The sequence below is a fragment of the Mesoplodon densirostris genome, chromosome 1 (genome assembly GCF_025265405.1).
Source record: "Mesoplodon densirostris isolate mMesDen1 chromosome 1, mMesDen1 primary haplotype, whole genome shotgun sequence".
Lineage (NCBI taxonomy): Eukaryota > Metazoa > Chordata > Mammalia > Artiodactyla > Ziphiidae > Mesoplodon > Mesoplodon densirostris.
The window spans coordinates 166,654,007-166,675,076 of NC_082661.1; the positions used below are offsets into that span (position 1 = coordinate 166,654,007).

The 21,070-nt window shown below is 39.7% G+C and overlaps 1 protein-coding gene across 1 annotated transcript in view; it reads right to left on the reverse strand.

Annotated features, from left to right (window-relative positions):
• Window positions 1–11,783: 11,783 nt before the first annotated feature.
• The window catches only part of STIM2 (stromal interaction molecule 2), a 177,917-nt gene continuing 168,630 nt past the window's right edge, over window positions 11,784–21,070 (reverse strand). The window contains exons 11-12 of the mRNA XM_060111378.1: window positions 18,096–18,369; window positions 11,784–13,217 (exon numbers count right to left, since the gene is read on the reverse strand). Of these exons, the coding sequence (XP_059967361.1) occupies window positions 12,740–13,217; window positions 18,096–18,369 (752 nt within the window). The 3' untranslated portion in view covers window positions 11,784–12,739. The remainder of the gene's footprint in view (window positions 13,218–18,095; window positions 18,370–21,070) is intronic.

The following is a 21,070-nucleotide window of genomic DNA, read 5'->3' on the forward strand; positions in this document are numbered from 1 at the left end:
TTGTGGTTATTTGTATTGGGATATTATTTATCTTCTTATTGTGTACTGGTATTATTTTTAATGTTCTGTTTTCTTATGGACATATGATGAAGCCCTTTCTCCTTCTTCTTGATCAACGCCTAACCTTTATTTTAAACTAGGGATTAGAAAACGATGGTCCATGGACCAAATCTAGCTCATCACAGGTCAAATCTAATCTATGAGCTCATTGTTTACATGTCGTCTATGGCTTCTTTTATGCTGCATTGGCAGATTTGACCACAAATCTTACAGTAGACCCATGGCCCACAAAACTGAAAACATTCACTATCTCGTCCTTTATAGAAAAAGTTTGCTGATCCTTGTTTTAGACTATGCCTTTGCAAACTGAAATGAACTATTGTTTACAACACTGTCAAATTCAGAGACAAATGTTTTTTACTAAGTCTTTTGATTTTAAAACCGAGGTAGTGGACTTTCCTGGTGGCACAGTGGTTAAGAATCCGCCTGCCAATGCAGGGATCATGGGTTTGATCCCTGGTCCAGGAACATCCCACATGCCACGGGGCAACTAAGCCCATGTGCCACAACTACTGAGCCTGCGCTCTAGAGCCCGCGAGTCACAACTACTGAAGTCCGTGTGCCTAAAGCCCGTGCTCTGCAACAAGATAATCCACCGCTTGCTGCAACTAGAGAGAGCCCGCACACAGCAACGAAGACCCAAGGCAGCCAAAAATAAATAAATAAATTTATTTTTTAAAAAATGAGGCAGTTTTTCAAGGGATCAATAAGTTTTGTTTGTTTGTTTAAGCAGGATATAGTTAGAAAAATCAATTGTGTAACCAAAGCTATGCATGAAGTATCAAATGAGAATAAATCTCATTTAATCAGGTATGATATGCCTCCCATTGAGGAACAGGAGTTGTGCTTCATATGTGGAACAAAGGCTCACAAAGCCCTCCCAGGAGACCTAACACCTGTTTTGTGGATTTCTGGATCCTGGAATTTTAGATCATTTCCTGGCAGACCAGGTACCTTAGTAGATTTGGAGAATTTCACAGTGAGAGAGAAATTCATTCACATTTACAGGTACTCCAGGAAAAACTGATAGAAATGAATTTCTTAGGTTTGGTTTTCTAGCTTCAAATCATGAGTGCAAATAACAGCAACAAAAACTCTTCTGGCCTATTGAAAAGACACTAGTAGATTCCACGTAATTTCTCCAGACAGAGGTTAATATTTTGGCCTTAGTCATTGCTTAAGACCACGTGGTGCTGGATTTGCTGACCATACTTCAAAGAAATTTATATTTAACTAACACTTTTTGCTGCACCAGTGTTAATGAATCAGAACAAGATAAAATAAAACTAGCTTTTGTGATCAAAAATAATCTTTAGGAATTATGATCATAGGGATGGCTTTTAGAAAAAGTGTCCAAAATCTGGAAAAAGACAAAGGGGTTTCTGCCTGTGTTTCAGTGTTGTGTTGGGTGTAGTCTAACAACCCGCCCAGAGTTATTTTGATTCTCTAGGAGTGTGTGCCTCCATATGACTTGCTATTTACTATTCAGGATATTTTTCGACTCTGTAAGGGTAGATGTTAACTCATAGAAAACAGAGATGTAAATTATTATTGTCCAATAGGAATGAAAATGAAATTTATCTCTGGAGAGATGCAAATGGAAATATTATAACCCAAAAGTAATGGCTTATTTTATATATTACTTAGCAATCTGATTCCAGCATCCTTTCAATGACTTTATATACCTAAGTCTCTCAAATTTTCTTTGAACCAGCTTCACTATTCTGCTGAGTCCTTCATTAATGAGTTTAATAAATTCTTGACACAGCCTCACTTTTAAAAAATTTAGATATATAATCATTGACTACCTTCCTAGATGCTTGGGTAAAATGTGAAAGCTAGAGAGAGTTAAGGATTTTTTTTAAGATAATAAATATTTAAGTCTGTTTCCCAATGTAAAAAAGGAAGCCATGAAAAGAGGACTATTAAAGATTCAGTCAAGAGGAGACAATTAATGAGTCAAATCCCAGAAAAGGAGCACAAAATTCAAAACGTGAATGGCTGGATGACTCTTGATTAGAAAAATGACCAACCTTTCCTCTGATGGTGAAGAAAGGAAGTATAGTTGCATATATAGATAACTTTGTAAGTTAAGAAGCAAGAAGTTGAAGATGTTCATACCACATAAGCTGTCTGGTGCTGAGACTGAGGGTTTGGTGGTGTGGTAGGTAATGGGAAGGCATGGTAAGGGTTTGAATGGTCACTGGTAGAAATGAGAAAGGGAGCCAATTTGAAACAACCTTGCTGAGGTGAAAAGGGAATGTGTTGGCTGTACTAATCTCAATGTGGGATTTTTGGTGAGAATCAGGGATGTGTTGGAGGAAATTCCAGACAATTGCAGTGATGTATTGTGGAATTCAGGGAGGAGAACACAAGAGAGAAAGCCAAGATGTGGCTGATGGATGTGGAGGAGGTGGACGGTATCCAGAGACTGGGCCCCATGACAAGGTTGGTGAGGCACAATGGAGCAAAGGAGTCAGCAGCAAAGAGGCACAGGGTGAGGCTGGGGATGGAGGCTGCAGGTGGACGGTTCCAGATGATGACGAGGTTTCAGTGTGAGCAGCACTGGCATCTGATATTCACGTTAAGTATGGGTCTCGGGTCAACCTTTCAGAAGACATTGGGGTAGGGTGTAGGGACAGGCTGGTACATATGACTTCACTGAAAAATATATAGGTGACACTAAGCTCTCGCACACTGGTAAAGAGTAAGAAGTTCTTTTTTCATAGGGCAACGCTTGACCTCTTCCAGATATTCTGTGTGACCCAGAGCCTGAAGACCACAAGGAAGGGGAGAAGAGTAGAGTAGAGATACCCATTGGGTACCCAGCACTGCGGCGGGCCCTTCACACACACCATCTCATTCAATACAATAATACTGAAGGAGGCATATTAGCATCCCAACTTCTTAGATGAGCTAATAGGCTCTGGGAGGATAAGCTATTTGCCCAGTATCACAGGTAGGAAATGTCAGGGCTCATACCCAGAACTATCAAGAGGCCAAAGTCCATTTTCATAATTACTACAGCATAGTCTCCAGGAAAGTAAGGAAATAAGGGAACAGGATTCAGGAAGGGGAGAGAAGTGGGAAAAGGTACTTAATAATTTCTCAAGATGTACATTCAGGCACCTTGTTTTTTCCAAAGGGGGAGGAAGCACTAGGTACCCCTAGAATTGCCCTATACAGCACAACTGTACCTATTACTGTCCATATGGAGCAATTAAGATAAAAAATATAGAGAATCCATAAAACAAACATATACTGGAAGTACAGAGAAGAACCCAGGGACTTTGTATCTTTGTTCCTGGTTGCTCTGCCTCAGAGGCTCCTTTCAAGGTATTTACATACCAAGGAATTTACGAACCTCACTTCCTTCACGTCATTACTCATAACCAGCTTCATAACACTGGTCTTCCTAAGGATCCAGCTGAAAATTACAACCCACAACCTCAACCCTCACTACTTGGACACTCCGTTCATCTAAGATATCACATATTTCATTTGTTTATTGTATCCTCCACTAGAACGTAAACACCATGAGAGGGGCACTTTGTCTTTTTGCTTTTTTCATTTTTGTTTGTTTGTTTGTTTTTACTATTGCATTCCCAGCATCTAGAATGGTTCCTGGCACACGGTAGAAGCTCAAATATTTTAAAATTTATCTCAAGGCCAGGCAAGTGCCCAATGACCTGTGGCAGACCTTCCTAATTCTTTACTTAAAATCCCCCTTCTTTCTTATCAGTAGAATTGAGTTTGAGGGCAGCAGCAGCACACCAAAAATAAATAAATAAATGCGAAACCATTCTATTTCCCAGCTTCTCTAGCTGATGATGGCTGTGAGGCATCATCCTGGCTGATGAGCTGGAAAAGGAGGTTCCCGGGCGAGGCTTCCTGAAAAGCTCTTTACAAGGCAGTGGCATCAGCCTGCACACACCATTTTGCTTTTGCCCTTCTTGTCTGGCATGTGCATGTGATGCCAGAGGCAGCGCAGTTATCCTGGGCCATCGGGCAGCTCAGGATGGATAAAGCAGAAAGAGGGGAGGAGCCACTACCCTACCCTGGACCACCTTCCTCTGGACATCCAGTCCTATGAGGGAAAATAAAGCCCTAATTTTTTGAGCCATTGCTTAGCTGTGTTTTCTGTGACTTGCAGCTGAATGCAATCCTGTGTAAACCCCCAGGGTCAGAATTGTGCTTCCCACTTTCTCCTCCTTCAAATCTAGGCCTTGCGATCCATGTGTGGGAAAGCTAGGTGTGATTGGCACCCACTCAGCCAGCTAGATGGAGATTATGGCTTGTTTAACAGTCCAGTCCATCATGGCAGGACAAATAATACTGAGCACAAGAGAGTGAAAGGCTGGCTGCTTTTCCTGTGCAGACCTAGCAAATGTTGGGTTCTCTCAAATTTCTCTAATCAGGAAAAAAAATCTAGAGAAAGTGGAAGAGAGGATGAAATGTTTCCTAAACATGGAGAAGTCCCTTCGTTTACAGGCTAAGAATAAAATGCAGAGATATAGTCAATATTCCCTGATACAATCAGGATCATCCCCAGCAGATATTTTTAAAATGTAGATTGAGTCCCTAGCCTAGAATTAAATGAAATAGAAACACCCAAGATAGGTCTCCTAAACATCCATTTTGAGAGAGCTCCCCTAGTGCTACTGATTTACATGCTGGTTGAGAACGACTGCTTCAGTGGTTTCACACTATCAAACCTGTTATGGATTGAACTGTGTCCCCTTGAAATTCATATGTTGAAGGTCTAACCCCCAATGTGACTGCATTTGGAGACAGAGCCTACAAGGAGGTAATTAAGGTTCAATGAAATCACACAGTGGGTTCCTCATCTGATAGGACCTAAGCATTCCCCGTCTTCCCCTCCGGCTCTCTGCCATGTGACGACACAGCAAGAAGATGGCTAGCTGTCTGCAAGTCAGGAAGAGGGCTCTCACTAGAATCCGACCATGCTGGCACCTTGATCTCGAACTTCCAGCCTCCCAAACTGTGAGAAAATAAGCTTCTGAGCTGAAGCCCCCCAGTCTACGGTATTCTGCCACAGCAGCCCCAGCTAATACAAGCCTGTAACCGAAGGAGGTGACCACCCTACTTCCCCATGTTCTCTCTAGGGTCCTTACTAGTCTCCCGAAGTACCCTACTCATTCTCAACCTTATACTTGTCTCCCTCCATTTGGAAAACAAGTTGCTAAATATTTACTGAGTCTCTGATTTAGTGGCAGGTGCTAAGAGGGAATGTAAGGATATATAAACAAACGCGTTTACCCCTCGAGCTACCTGGAAGCAACAGAACTGTAAAATAAATTTAAGAAGAATCATTTTCCTATCTACAAAACAGAAACAGACTCACAGACATAGAGATCAGACTTGTGGTTGCCACAGGGGTGGGGAGCGGAGGGAGAAGGATGGACTGGGAGTTTGGGGTTGGTAGATGCAAACTATTACATTTAAACTGGATGAACAACGAGGTCCTACTGCACAGCACAGGGAACTATGTCCAATCTCCTGGGAAAAACCATAATGGAAAAGAATATATATAAAAAAAGAATGTATCTATATGTGTAACTGAGTCACTTGGCTGTACAGCAGAGATTCACACAACATTGTAAATCAACTATACTTCAATAAATTTAAAAAAGAATGATTTTCCTCACGTTTAACCCTTTCAGTGATTTCCCACTGATCTCAGGACCGAGATGGCCTGCAAGGCCCTACACCACTGGGCCCCCTTTTCTCACTCCCTCCCTACAATCCAGGCTTCTTTCGGTTTCCTGAACCCACCAGATCCTCTTCCTCCTGGACTCTTTCTACACATGCTGTTACCACTGCCTGGGCCACTCAGAAACCTGCTCTCCTCCTCGTCTGTTTCCTACCAACTCTGCAGGGTTAAGCACAAATGTCACTTCCTCGGCAAGGCCCTTCCCACCCTTGGAGTTAGATCTCCATTAAGCACTCGCAGAGCCGCCCCGTGACCTTTTTCTTCATAGCACTAATAACAGGCATGGTGATTTAAACAATTATTTACGGACTTGTTCAACAAGTGAGGTAAGGACAATGTTTATCTTAGTTATGGTTCTGTGCCCAGCACTCAGCATATTATAGCATATTCTTATTAAAAGAATAAGACCTAATAAGACAAGAAATCTCATTAATTACCAGATATGTAGAATAGTCATTAAAAGCTCAGGTCAGGAGACGGGATAGAGCAGCAGGACTGGATAGGCTAAGCAACTGCACAGAGCAAACACCACAACAGAGTCTGAAAGGAAAGAATCCAATCATTCTGACGTCATTTCTGTTAGGCCTATTCAGACAGCACTCACCACTCAGAGTCCAGCTGTAAAAATACGTTTCACAAAGAAAACGGACTAGTTACTCCATGCCATCTTGATCTCTTCCTTCCTTGGAATCTACATTATAAGACAACAGAAACACAGCTGTACAATGCTCATTTGTATTGGGTAATAGTCTTGAACTGTCTTCTAATCATTAAACTTGTGAATGCCCTTAACAGTCTGAAACTTGAAGGCAGCAATAACATGTTATTCATTTATTCATTCATCAGGCATGTAATGTATTCAGTGCCTGAAGTTCCAGTCCTCGGGACCTCAAAGCGAGATAAGGCAGAGTCCCTGCTCTTAAGCAGTTCAGTTTATTGGGCCAACAAGTAAACAGGTCCTTGTAATATGATGTGACAAGTGCTGTAATAAACACCAAGTTCTGGACATTCACCGAAGTGGTTTCTCACTCAGATCGGGGGCCTGTATGGAAGCCTTCCTGGAGATACGTGAGCTGAGTTAAAGGTTTAGAGTTTGTGGCCCAAGACTTGAGAAGACATTCCAGGCAAAAGGAGCAGCCTGGCTTCTTCAGAAACCTGTATGAAGTTCTGTGCAACTGGTTAGGTTATGTCCATGTGAAGCCATGAAGCTAGAGAAGTAAGCAGGCCCAGAACACCAAGGTCTTTTGCTAGTTTAAGTTTATATTTTATCCTACAGGCAATGGAAAGGTAAAGAAAGATTTTAATCAGAGAAAATCCATCCTATGGCTTAGAAAGCTCACCAACAAGTAGATGAAAGATGGTAAGGTTGGGTTCAGTTAGCTCTTTAATGAGAAATGGAGAAGGTAAGGCCCCACAGCAGTAGAGGCATTAGCTGAGATGTTCAGGGATTAAATGGACAAGATTTGGTGATGTGACAACAAATGCACCTTTTCCCTCCCTACCTCCTCTCTTTTTCCAAGGTCCCATATGCCCCAGTCCTATTTCCAGTTTCATTTTCTTCCCTTTACATTACACATCAAAGGCAACATCTGGTTCACTGTAACACCCAGGCTTCATCACCCCCACCACCATCCAGCCCCCCTCTTTTAATTTCTTGTCATTGTACTCTTTGACTACAGATGCACACCTCAAGTGTTAATAGAAAGCTTTTTAAAGGAGAAGCACCGAACTTGAATAGCCGGTATTTCAAAAACAAAATTAAAAAGCCACATTCTTCTTCTAGAAACCTTTTCCAGTTCCTAAGTGGCGTTGCCCTTCAATCTCCCTCTGATCTGATGCCATCATATCCCAGGGACTGGATGTCTGTGAGAGTATCTCAGAAGTTAACATTCTCACATGTGGGAAATTAGTTCATGTGGATATTTTAGAACTAAGATGCTGCAATTAAAGAGGCAGTACTTAAGGAATAGACACAAGGTATTCTTAACAGAACCACAATACTGGGATGGCTGCTATATTACACAACTATTTGAAACTAAAATGTGGCAGTCTGAAGCAAGAGATGAAGAACAAGTTTGACCCAGTAAGACTTCTTAGAGGTCTGCTTTACAGGGAACTAGAACCCGCCAGGGCCAACTGGGCAGGATGGGGGAAGGGGAAGCAGCAGCTCTGCCTCTGCTTTAAGGACTGGGGATTTGGAGTGGCTGAGCCACTATGACCCCCACTCCTCCATTCCCCCCACTCCACACACTGCAGAACCGCTCTCACCCAGTAGAGGCCAACTGCCAGGCTTACCTGGAGCTCCCCGCTTGCTCTCTCACTTCTGGAGGCTGATGAAGACACTGCAACATAAGCAGTAAACACTAGATCATCAGGATAATGGAGACCCTGGCAGTCAAAACTGTAGCTCATGAAGGGATCCTGGGCATTGCCTCAATCCTTTCTTGTTGATAGGAAATCAAGATCTGGACTGAGGCCTCCCTACAATGTCCTATCTGGGCCTACAACAAACATCGCCATGGAGGGGACCCTTTGAGGGCCACTCCAGAGACCTGTAGATAACCTCAGAAAAGCCCAATCATGGGACTGAGGCAATATCTGAAAATTGGCCTGAAGCCCACTTGACACCAACTGAGAAATGCAAATCAAAACTACAATGAGGTATCTCCTCACACCAGCCAGAATGGCCATCATCAAAAAGTCTACAAATAACGTTAATGCTGGAGAGGGTGTGGAGAAAAGGGAACCCTCGTATACTGTTGGTGGGAAGGTAAATTGGTGCAGCTGCTACAGAGAACAGTATGGAGGTTCCTCAAAAAACTAGAGTTGCCACAAGATCAGATCAGGCTTACCTGAGTAAATCTGAAGGAGAGTGTCTTTCAACAGACCATCCTGTTTCAGGGCTGGAGATGTGGGGAGGGAGAGTCTTTTTATCAGTACTAATCAGGGCTTATGTGGGGTTGCTCAAACACTGTTTCTCTCTGGTAAACAATTTACCCCCGAATAAGCACGCTCACAGCTGTAACAAAGTGTTTTGCTGGAACTCAGTAACTGCAAGCTCACCTGCTGGAACTAGACTACTAGTTCGGTGCAACTTGCCCTTGGACCTGTATGTTTCAGCCACACCAAGTGCTCTGCACATCCTCAGGAAATTAGCATCATTAAATTATCCTTGATTTAATAGATACTTTTGAGTTACATAATCTCTCTCCAACATTTGGTTTACATTTCTATTACTGCACTTATTTTAAGGGTTTATGACCTGTCTGCTCTATTAGATACCAAGTTCCTTTAGGGCAGGTACCTGTCACATTAGTCTCTATACCTCCAGAGCTTAACGTGATGCTTGGTATGTGGTAAGCTATTTAATATTTGTTGAATGAATTAAGCAGATTCTGATTGTCTCTAACCTGTAATTGGGGGGCGGGGGAATCTACTCTCTCACTGAAGACCTAAAAACAGGAGAGCAATAAGACTAAAATTTAAATATAGGTTTTCTTCGGCTTACTTTAAAAAATAAACATGAAAAATACTATTTGATTAAAAAATCAGTTTTAGTTAGTAAATGAATACAAGAAGAGCTACATTTGAAAGACTGTGTGAAAGACTGAAAAATAACACTAGGACCTTAAGAACTTAACAGGCAAAGGACATGAAGAGACAATTCACAGAAATGAAAAATACATGGCATAAAAAAAACCTTTCCATCCATACCAGACATTATTTACCAATTAAAAAATACTTATTAAAATAGCAAAGTTTTAACCAAATGGTAATTCAGAAATGATGGTCTGAGGCAGAAAGTCACTTGTACCCTCAAGTATTGAGGTTTGGAATACAAACATAGCTACATGGAGAAAGAACTTTAAAAACAGTCACCCTCAAGGTATATATGTGAGACTTTGTGTGTATACATACAAACATATGTGCATATACATAAAATAAAAATCTTGATGCTTTTCTAAAAATATATATTCTAAGGAATGAGAATGTTCACTAGACTTTATGCAGTATGACTTAAAAGTTAGCATGGTTCTACCAATTAGCTATGTGATCTTCAGCAGATTATTAATTTCCTGGGTTCAGTTTCCTCATCAGTAAAATGGTGATTTTAAAAGAAGAAAAAAAATACACCTACCTTACAAGGTTAAATGAGAATATATATAGAGTTTAGAACAGTGCCTGGTATATAGGGTGCTCAATAAATGTTAAATGCTATTATTCCTCATATTAGAAATTTGTGAACAGCCTAATGTTTAATAAAAGAATGATTAAAAAGATTATGGTTAATCAATACAATGGTATATCATAGAATCATTAAAATGTTGTTCATGAAGAGTTTTTAATATTGGAGAAATGCTTATACTATATTAAGTGAAAAAGCATAATATAAAGCTATATAGTATGATTTCAATTATGTAAAATATATATCAGTAATTAGAAAATGATCTAGCAGAAAACATACCAAAATATTAAAAGTGATTACTGTGGGTAGTAGAATTTGATTGCTGTTGTTTCTCTTCTTCATACTTTTCTATCATGAATCGTTTTTTACAATAAGGAAGGTATTACTTTTAAAATCAGGAAAATACCATAGTTTTATAAGGTTAAAATAAGGTAAGAAATGGGTAATTTAAAAAATTTATATTAACGTCCAACTCTTCGTGTGTAAATGATGTGATACAGAAATTATTGTGGCTTTCCAAAACTCAATTATTTTGTTGAATTTACAAATACAGAGCATTGTACTAATGCAAGTAAATATTACAAACAACATAAGGCAGCAAGTATCCCTTGGTTGAATTTGTTTATAACCGTGTGAAATTTAGAACAAACAATGCATCCCCCGACTTAAGACAGCCCACATTTTACTTAGGCCAGCCTCTCCCACTCCCAGCCACAAGTTCTAGCATCCACGTGGTTCTGATCCAGGATCCCTTCTAACCCTGAACAAGTGGAAGCCTTGCTGGGCACTCCTAGAGATCCTCCTTCTCCCAGCCCTTCATGCTCTGTGGCTTTTACCTTCTCTATTCATCAAACTAAAAGGTTCTCATCCCTTTTGCAATTTTCAATGGGGAGAACTCCTGGCTGATTGTAAGAAGGAGAAAGAAGATTAGGTATTCCCTTCACTCTGAAGAAACTTTCCAGGGGGCTTTTCAATTCTTCATGCACAATTTTTCCCCTTTCTAAACAGCTTTAGGGTCTGTGTTCCTCAACTCTTGACCTTTCAGGTTAACTTACCTTATAATTAGTCCAAAACACTATGTTTATTTCAGTCAAACAATTTTTGACCTCAAAGCACTGTCTATTAAATATATAAATATCTGCGTATATAAATATTCAAGACCTTAACAGTTTTTAACAACGGCACTAAAGTATACAAAATTTACAGGAAACTTTGGGAAACTGTTCATATTCTTAGTAAAGTATTTCTTTGGAGCAAATCTTGAATGCTGATTGTTTATCAATCAGCATTTTCATCTAAACAGGACTGAGTTGGACATTATATATTTCAGCCACAAAGCTGAAAAACCATTCTAGCTAATATGCATCAGTTGTTCACCTAAATGTCCATCCACATTGCATTAACCAGATCATTTTGACTGAATTTTTAAAAGAAGCAGTTTAAGCAGAAACTCCCCAGATGTTAATGTACTTTGTTACTCATGTGACAATCTTCACAGTAAAAGTTACCTTTATAATAAGCTATCAGTTTAACAAACCCCAACCTTTATAAATACAATACAATCTAAATGCACCATAAATTTATATTTGTTAATCTTGATATTAGAACATTTAAACATTTCAAACTACATAAAAATATGACAAACAATATAAAATAGAAAGAAATTTGTTGACAACTTACTTCCAAAACATCACTATTTCTTACATTGCAGTTAAGCAAGAAGACAGCTTACACAGCTCTCCAAAAAACATATAGTGTTCTTAGTGGAGTGTTATCAACAAAAATCAGCACAGTCCCACACAATAATGTCTTCGATTTATTATCTTTTCCACAGTACAAGTTTTTCACAAACCATAAATCTTTGCAGTTATTGAGTCTGTAAACAAGTGCCTGAATCCCCACATCCCCCTAGTTTAGTATATGCTTGTGAATGTTTTAAGTCCTTCAATCAAGTTTTAACTCTTCCACTTTGTGTAAGGAATCAAGAGCCTCTCTCTTTAAATTATTTATATTTTATCATACAGCCTGCAATGCAGAAAATCACAGTGAAAGCCCTGGGAAAAAAAACAACAACATGGTCTTTACAGCAGGACTTGAAACTTTATAATGTTAAATGCATTTAAAGAAGCTTCCCATAATAAAAGCGTGGGTTTTCATTTCCAGAAATCAAGTTAATTAGAAACTCTAGGTTCTACTTAAAAACCCATTTTGATCTAAAAGTGAAAACAGTCCCCTATCCATAGTCATTTTATAAACTCTATACAGTTTCACTTGCAGAGATATTTTTTCCAGTCTGAGAAACAGTAGTGCAATTAGTTTTACTCCTTTTAAGTTATTTTAGTCCAGGATGTAAATAGCTCTGTGGAAAGATAAGAAGATGCTCTGGTAAACAAGAAATTTTTGCAAGCCCATGCTGGCTTACTAGTCCATTAAAGCTTGTTAAGTCCATAGTGGCTCTCAACAAAATGTTGTATATATATCACTAATAACAAAGCAGAAATAAATAGGCAAAAATGACTGTAAACTGTCTCATCTCTTAATGATTTTTCAGTGATAACTGGCTTGACAAATTGATTATATAGTCATTTAAATAAGCAGACAGTAGACAGTTGCTCTTAAGGACATTCCACTATGGCATCCACTCTGGAAAGCCCCAATGGAGTTACATTCCTAAAATTAAAACAAAAAAAGAGGAGTGAAGGATGGGAGATAAAAGTTTAAAGATGCCACTTGAATGAAATTCCACCAAGTCAGCCAGTTCACTTAGATTTCTTCTTAAAAAGGCTTTTAATTTTTGATGGCTTTTTGCTTTTCTCTCCATTATGGCAAAGGTCATGTGGGATGCTGCATATCCTGGCAACACCTGGGGCTTCCTGAACTGGTTTGCTGTCGTTGCCAGCTGAGGAACATGATGTGTGGCGAGGTTTAGGTACCGGGATGCCACTGGAAAGCTGGTTCATGCTACAGGATTTCTCCAAGATGCCATTGTACACTTTGCTTGCAGGACTGAAGATCATGCTCTTAGTTTCTGTCAGACCTACACAATCAGGAGAACCCCGGGAGATATCTGCAGCTATGGGCGAATCTCCTCTGGATGAATCCTCTAGAGAGAGCTCATCTCTTGATATTTTTCGAGGAGACAATGTTTGGTATATCTCAAGGCTTGAAGGAGGAGACTGTTTCCTTCCAATGGAAGAATTTAAGGAGTCACATTCTGAAGCTGTGTCTGGCACTTCCCTGGATGAGATAGAGGCAAAGGTAAAATTTTAAATCAATGTTTCTTAAGGGTACTGGCAGACATTCTAACTAATTCTAACCAAAACATCTTCCACTGTTTAAGTTATCGAAATATTAAAGGGAGAGATGTTAAGATTCTATACACATTTCAACAAAATTAGAAAATTACTACTTTAAATAATATAACTTACCAAAATGTTTAATTTTTAACATAAACTATGATAATGATACCTTCCAACTAGAAAATATTATAACTTAAAGTTACACCTTCTTCAATTGTCAGAGTAATGAAAATGTTTAAATTTTACAGGTTTTTATCATTTCAGCTACTTCTGTTTTGTTTCAACACTGAAAATTTTTCTTTCTAAAGCACATAGTTGACATATAGTTGAGAAGATGGATTTTAGTCACCACATTCTCCCTTTATTGTTTAGTCATTAAATTGATTAAATATAGCTTCCTAAGGAAGGAAGAAAAGAATATACTTAGCTAAAATATAAGCTCTCCCAAGTTTAAAACAGAAGGGAAGAGAGGTGAGATACACTAGGGTGGGGAGTGGATGGCAGGTGAAAGGTAATGATATTGAGCTATTTTTTTAAAGTAGACATTCAATAAATTATCACAAGTTTATTCCTTTGTGATTTTTCCCTCTTTTCCACAGTGGCAAGAGAAATAAAGAGGACTGGAAAAAATAAAGTTTACAACCCCAAAGCCAACATACAGTAAATGCTATCAGCTATTCCTTCAAAATATACCTCAAACACACCCTTTTCTTCCTGTCCCACTGCTACCTTCCTTCTTCCTGCCCTACCAGTTACCTCAATGATTGCAATAGCTTCCTAATTCGTCTCCCTGCTTCCATTCTTGTTCTTCCCTCTGAGTTACTTCTCTGCACAGCCCTTAAAGTGGTTTGTAAAAACTCAATCAGAGCACAATAATCTCTTGCTCAAAACTTTCCAACGCTTCCTCACACACTTAGGCTAAACTCCAAAGTCCTTGCCAAAGGCCACAAAGCCCTGCATGGTCAGGTCCATGGCTATCCCTCCAGCTGCACGATGTACCATTTTCTGCCTCTTCCTTGTTCCTGCCACATGCCAATCTTGCGACTCCCTCAGGGCTGTTGCGCTTGCTGTTCCCTCTGCCTCATCTTTTTTCCCCTCCATCTCCACATGACTCAAATGCTCTCTCCAGAGATGCTTCTCCTAACTACCCTATCCAAAGCAGCATTCTCTTTCCTTTTACCTGTCTTTGTTTAGCATCCCAGAACTTATCACTACCTAAAATATTTTATATTAACTTATTTATAGTCAGTTTCCCCAGAAGAAAGGAGACAATGAGGGCAGGAAGTCTTATTAACTTTTGTATTCTCTGGAATAGTGACAAGCTCATAGTGGATATTTAGTAAGTATGGAAGGGAGGGAGGGAAGGAGGAAGGGAAAGAGGGAGGGAAGGAAGAAAGGAAGGAGGGAGGGAGCAAGGGAAAAGAAAGGGAGGGAGGGAGGAAGGAAAAAAAGAAGGAAGAAAAGATAAGAGAAGAAAGAGGGGAAGCAAGGGAGGGAGGGAGGAAAATTTTGAAGAATAGGGATAACAATTTATTCATTTTTGAATGTACCATACCTGAGATGAATAGTGTTCACTCTATGAACGGAATGATTATGAAATGAAAAGTAGAGTCAAGGTAAAAAGTAACTGGTGAAAGAAATAAGGTGAGAGAAGGAAGAGAGCTGAAGACAGAAAGGCAGGAACACATATGATCATAATCTACCAGCTGGAACTAGGCCAGGACCTTGTCTCATCTGTCTTGGCAGCTCAAGTTATTAGCAAGTACACGGCACACAGCAAGGACTAAATTCATATTTATAGAGTAAATGAATTGAATGCTCTCTCACCTTGGATGACCTATGATTACTATCATTATTCATATTATGATATGCATGTTTATTGATTTTGACATGTATTTTGTTAATACCATACTTCAGTTATATATTAGACTGCTAAATGTATTTAGTCTTTACTATGAACTTTACTCACACATGTATGTGAAGACTGTCTTTATTACGCTACAAGCTTTCAGAAGGTACAAAATCTCCTGGGCAAATAAAGACTTAAATAATGCTTTCATTTTATACAGTTACATGTACTGCATAATTCCTCAAATGCTCTTACAATTGATAATGGATAGTGCTAACAGAGGGCAAGAGGCAGTTCAGATAGGAAGAAATGACTCAGAAATCAATCACTGGTAGGGACTTTTCTGCAAGGCTTCTTTTTGGAGTAGATGTCCATTAATCAAGCAGCATATATCACTGTTCCCTGGAGCTGTTCACTGTTCCTTCAGCTTCCAGAGCCAGAAGCTGATCTAGTCAAAATTTTATGAATTTACTTTCTATTCTGTTATGTGGTTTGGCTGCTTTGTGTGTGAAATTCTAAACTAGGTTAAAAATATTTTAAAAACTAACTTCTGGGGCCTCCCTGGTGGCGCAAGTGGTTGAGAGTCCGCCTGCCGATGCAGGGGATACGGGTTCGTGCCCCGGTCTGGGAGGATCCCATATGCCGCGGAGCGGCTGGGCCCGTGAGCCATGGCCGCTGAGCCTGCGCGTCCGGAGCCTGCGCGTCCGGAGCCTGTGCTCCGCAACGGGGGAGGCCACAGCAGTGAGAGGCCCGCATACCACAAAAAAAAAAAAAAAAAAAAAAACTAACTTCTAAAATCTAAATAATGCGTGAAAAGAATACTGACCTAATTTAGGAGACCTAGATTCCTATCCTGGTCCTGTCATTAATTAGCCGTACAATCTTGGGCAAATCACTTAATTTAACCAGATCTCAATTTTCTTGTCTAGGTAAGAGTATTTGATTAATCTCTAATACTACTTCTAGTTCTAATATCCTAATTCCAAAACAAATAATAATCTGAAGTGTTGCTTCTTCTGCATAACTAGTCAGACTTGGAATACAGGTCTAGTACACCTTAAAATCTCCCATTTTTTCCGGAGCATATATTCTTCAGAATATTGAATTTAATTGTATGTACCATTTATGTCATTTTTCTTTTATTTTTTTCCCACAGTGACGTGTAGTTGAATTTATGTAAGTTTAATGCACGTATAACAAGACTTAACTCAAGGTAAGGTCTAAATGAGAGTATACGTGCAATAATGCATAGAACATAAAAGATTGGTAAATAGTAAATGTTTGTATTATTATTATTTTGTAAGGATTCTGGTGGTTCAACACTTAAAAGACTAAAATGGAGAGGAGGAAGTTGTCTGAATCCAAATTCTTCTCAAATTTATGAGCTAGCTGTGAATTTCTGACAGTGCTCTTTGAAATGAGGGCTGAACATTTCCATCAGTGCAAAAAATTCTACTGGACAGCAGAGCTCTGGAGTTTTCCTACTAATTTCCGTAAGCCACACAAAATTAGTTTTGTCAGTAAAGCCATCTTACTGGTGACTACAGTTATACTGTAGTATATACTGCAAAGGTTAGACAAAAAAGCTGGGCATAAAGTACTAACCAAGCAAAGCTGCATCAGATTCTCCAGTTGCAATGACAACACAAAACTTGTCCTATCTCCTTAGGAATATGCTATAATGATCACTTGCTAATCATAAAATTTACTTTCACTAGCAGATGAAACAATTATGTGTGAAGAATCACATGACAGAGAGCCACCAGGGCTTATGGCGAGTGTCCAGCCCATTCCTTCTGGTTTTGTTTTTCTTACAAGAACAGTAAAGACTTCATGGCCACATGGCTACTAAGTGGCAAACTCAGAAACCAATACCAGTTTTTCTGTCACTTAATACCGTACTGCTCCAAAAGAGGAATATGGTTTAGAGAGATCCCCAACAGTAACCGGTCTCATTGGACTAGAATACACTGCTGTTATATCTACTTTATAGAAAAAAAAAAAAAGTGTTATAATATAATTTCCTCCTTTAAGTTCCTGACATTTTCTTAAATCTTTTGCATCTGATACTGCTTGCTTGCTAGCACATAACAGAACAAATCATTAATTGGCAACACATATTTTAAAACCTCAGTCAGTCATATTTAATGTTTCCTTGTGCTCAAGTATATTTAAGCTCTTGCCATTATATTTTACATATGAAACTGTTCGTTAGACAAGTATATATTCTGAGACTTGAGTCAATTGTGTGCAATAGCCTCTAAGCAGTTATATCTCAAAATATCCTATGTCTGTGGAGTTCAGAATTCTAAGATGGTCCCCCAATTCCCAGCCCTGGTGTACGCACATCTTCTCCCAGTTAGTTATTTAATCAAACACTAACATAGGTGCTGCTATGAAGGGATTTTGCAGGTGTAATTAAGGCCCAAACTAGTAGATCTTAGTATATAGAGAGATTATTATCCAGGTAAGCCTTTTAAATTTGGGTATAGAGATCAGAGATAAAGGAAGGCAGAGATTCAAAGCAAAGGAGGGATTTGAAAGAAGGGAAATTCTCTGTTGCTGGCTTTGAAGATAGAGGCCACACATGGCAAGGAAGAGCGGGCAGCCTCTAGAATCTGAGAGCAGCCCCCAGCTGAGAGCAAGCACGGAAACCAGGACCTTGGTACTGTAACCACGAGGAATTGAATTCTGCCACAACCAAGTGAGCTTTGATGAGGTCCCCAAGCCCCAGATAAGAATAAAGCCCAGCCAACACTTTGATTTTAGATTTGTGAGACCCTGAGCAGAAAACCTAGCCACACCAAGCTTGGACTTTGGCATACAGAACTGAGAGTTAATAAACGGGTGTTGTTAGAAGCCACTAAAGTTTGTTGTAACCTGTTATGCAGCAGTAGAAAATTAACACAACATACCACTCCTACCCACCCAGCCCAACACATACTGTATTTCATTCATTGCCAATACCATTGCTTTTCAGCAGAGAAGTAAATGGCCTCCTCCTCCTCTTCATTTCGATAAAGAGCAGGGCAACTTGACACTGAGAGGATATCTGGATCAGGGGAAGGCAAGGAGTGCTGTGTGTGCTGGGGATGGTGGGGGTGCCGGGGGTGTGACGGGTGAGGAGCATGTGCAGGAAGCTGAGCTCGCTGAGACTGCGGCGAGGACGGAACGATGCTGCGGCGGGAGCGACACAAGCTGCTGCTTCTGGCCAGTGATCCAGCAGGTTTAGCCATGGTCCCTGAAAGCCAAGCAGAAATAAATGAAAACGTTCATAAAATCCAATGCTCCTTTCATGCACACTACAGAGACACACCAAAGAGAACTGATGTGATTAATCTACCTTTGTCACCATTGAATCTACCTTTATTGAAGTAACTGTACAATTATTACCATCCTCTATCACCTATAACGCTGCATCTCAGGAAAGTTAAGAAGTAAAAAAAAATGTAACAAAAATAAAAACAGGTCTAAAAAATAAACAGAAGTGAACATATAAACACATGAGGTTTTAAATATAAAATCTGACATTACTAACCATAAAGGCTTAAACATTTACCCAAGATAACAAATTTTTATATTTAAAAATCAATAAAGCATATTTGTAAGGAATCTGTACTTTATTGCAAATATTTTAATGAATTTTAACATTGAAAGACGAGAAAACTATTCAGTAAAACAGGTTGGATTTTTCAACAAATATCTCTTGAGATAGCACAACTTGTTTGAACTTTGAGAAATTTTAAATCAAGGATCATTTAAATACTGTATATATAGTCTCACTATTTTTTAGGCAAAGGTCAGATAAAAACTTGTTTTTTGAACACTGACTATTGTGGAACTAACCAGAAGTCTTAGATTACCTTGTTTCTGCTCCCAGTCTCAGTCTAGACCCACGCAGACAGCAGACAAACTTCCCCTATGTGCTTAAATCTTCATTGAATGGGCACTTCATTTCTTTGCCTTAATGGAAACATAGCTCTCCTAAGAATACCATTCTCAAGCTGAAGCCGTTCACTCTTCATACCTCACGTGCTGCAGCATCAGAACAACAGACTGATGGCCTTCTCACTCCCCAATATTGTTGTAAACCCTCACTCCCTTTATAAAAACATGTTCCTTTGACACTCACACTATTACGCCACGTGAATCTCTCATCTCCACTTCACTAGTCACTTCCTGCTTAGTCTCTCTCTTACCAGTCCATCCAACCTCTCACCAGCTTGAGCCATCTCATCTGTAAGATCAACACCTTAACCAATCATGGTTTTCATCTCTTCTCACCAGACATTCACCTCTACTCTACTCCACCACCCACTCTCATGCCTTGGTCTTGCCATCGTTCAGAACTGCTTCATTTTTGAATAAGCTTAAGACATCAGATAATTTAGATTCTGACATTCCTACCTTTCTAGTTCACACATTCTGTTCCTTCCACTATCTGTCCCATTCTCTACCCTAAACTCAAGGACCTTATCTACTGTTTATCCCTTTTGCTGCCTTTATTTTCATCTTCTCCCCTTCTATTTCCCATCGGCACTTAAAAATAAAAGTTGAAAAAACAGGGGGCTTCCCTGGTGGTGCAGTGGTTAAGAATCTGCCTGCCAATGCAGGGGACACGGGTTCGAGCCCTGGTCCGGGAAGATCCCACATGCTGCGGAGCAACTAAGCCCGTGCACCACAACTACTGAGCCTGTGCTCTACAGCCTGCGAGCCACAACTACTGAGGCTGCGTGCCGCAAATACTGAAGCCCGTATACCTAGAGCCTGTGCTCCACAATGAGAGAAGCCACCGCAATGAGAAGCACACGCACCGCAAGGAAGAGTAGCCCCTGCTCGCCGCAACTAGAGAAAGCCCGCGTGCAGCAACGAAGACCCAACACAGCCAAAAATAAAAATAAAATAAAATAAATTTATTTTTTTAAAAAATTGAAAAAACAAACCTGAAAAACAAACAGATAAACAACAAGAGCAACAAGAAAACCTCCTCTACCCTCAGACTGTTTTCAGCTGACATCTCTCTTCCCTTTTATGTAAATGACCTAGTTGCTTTCCACACTACTTTATCTTCACTCGTTCATCAAAGAAATGGTAAAGTGCTTCCATACAATTTCCCTGCAACTATCATTAACGAAGTTATGATAAACTTCCTCATTGCTAAACTCAGTGAGTATCTCCATCCTTCCTTGACATTGGACCAGCACGTGACATTATTAGTTTATCCTTTCCTTGACCTCTCCAACCACATTCTCACCTCTTCCTTTACTGTCCCTTAATTGTCTGTCTCCGAAGTTCTGTTCTAGGCCTTGTTATTCTTGTTCCACTTATTCTTCTCAAGAAATTTCATCCACTCCCATTACTTCAATTACCCTTTGCAGTCTATAGAAGTCCAAATCTGCGACTCCAGCTTTTAATCTTTTTCCTAAACTTTAGAACGTCACAATCAACTGCCTACTGGACATTTGGGTATTCCACAGATACCCACACTGAATTCAACATTTTCCTCCCAAACCCACTCCTTCTTCTATGTTCCTTACACCTTGGTTAAAAATAAAACACACCACCACTCACCTAGTTATCTGAATTGGAAACGCAGACATTCTTGACTCTTCTTCCTCCATCATAAACCACATCTAGTTGATCATAAAGTGTTTCCAGTTCTACCTCCTGGGTATCTCTCGCATCTCTCCACTTCCCCCTAAACAAACCACTGCTGTATTATGCTGGACTACTGCACCAGAATAATAACTGGTCTTTCTCCTCCAACTTATTCTCCATACTGCAACCTGCATGATCATTTTAAAATGGAAAAGGAATATGACATTTTATTGGTTAAAACCCTTAAGTTGCTCCCATTACTTCTAGGATTAGGATAAAGTCAAACTCCTTAACATGGCTTAGAATGCCCTATTTATCTAGCCTCTAATTTGGAACTAGTGTCC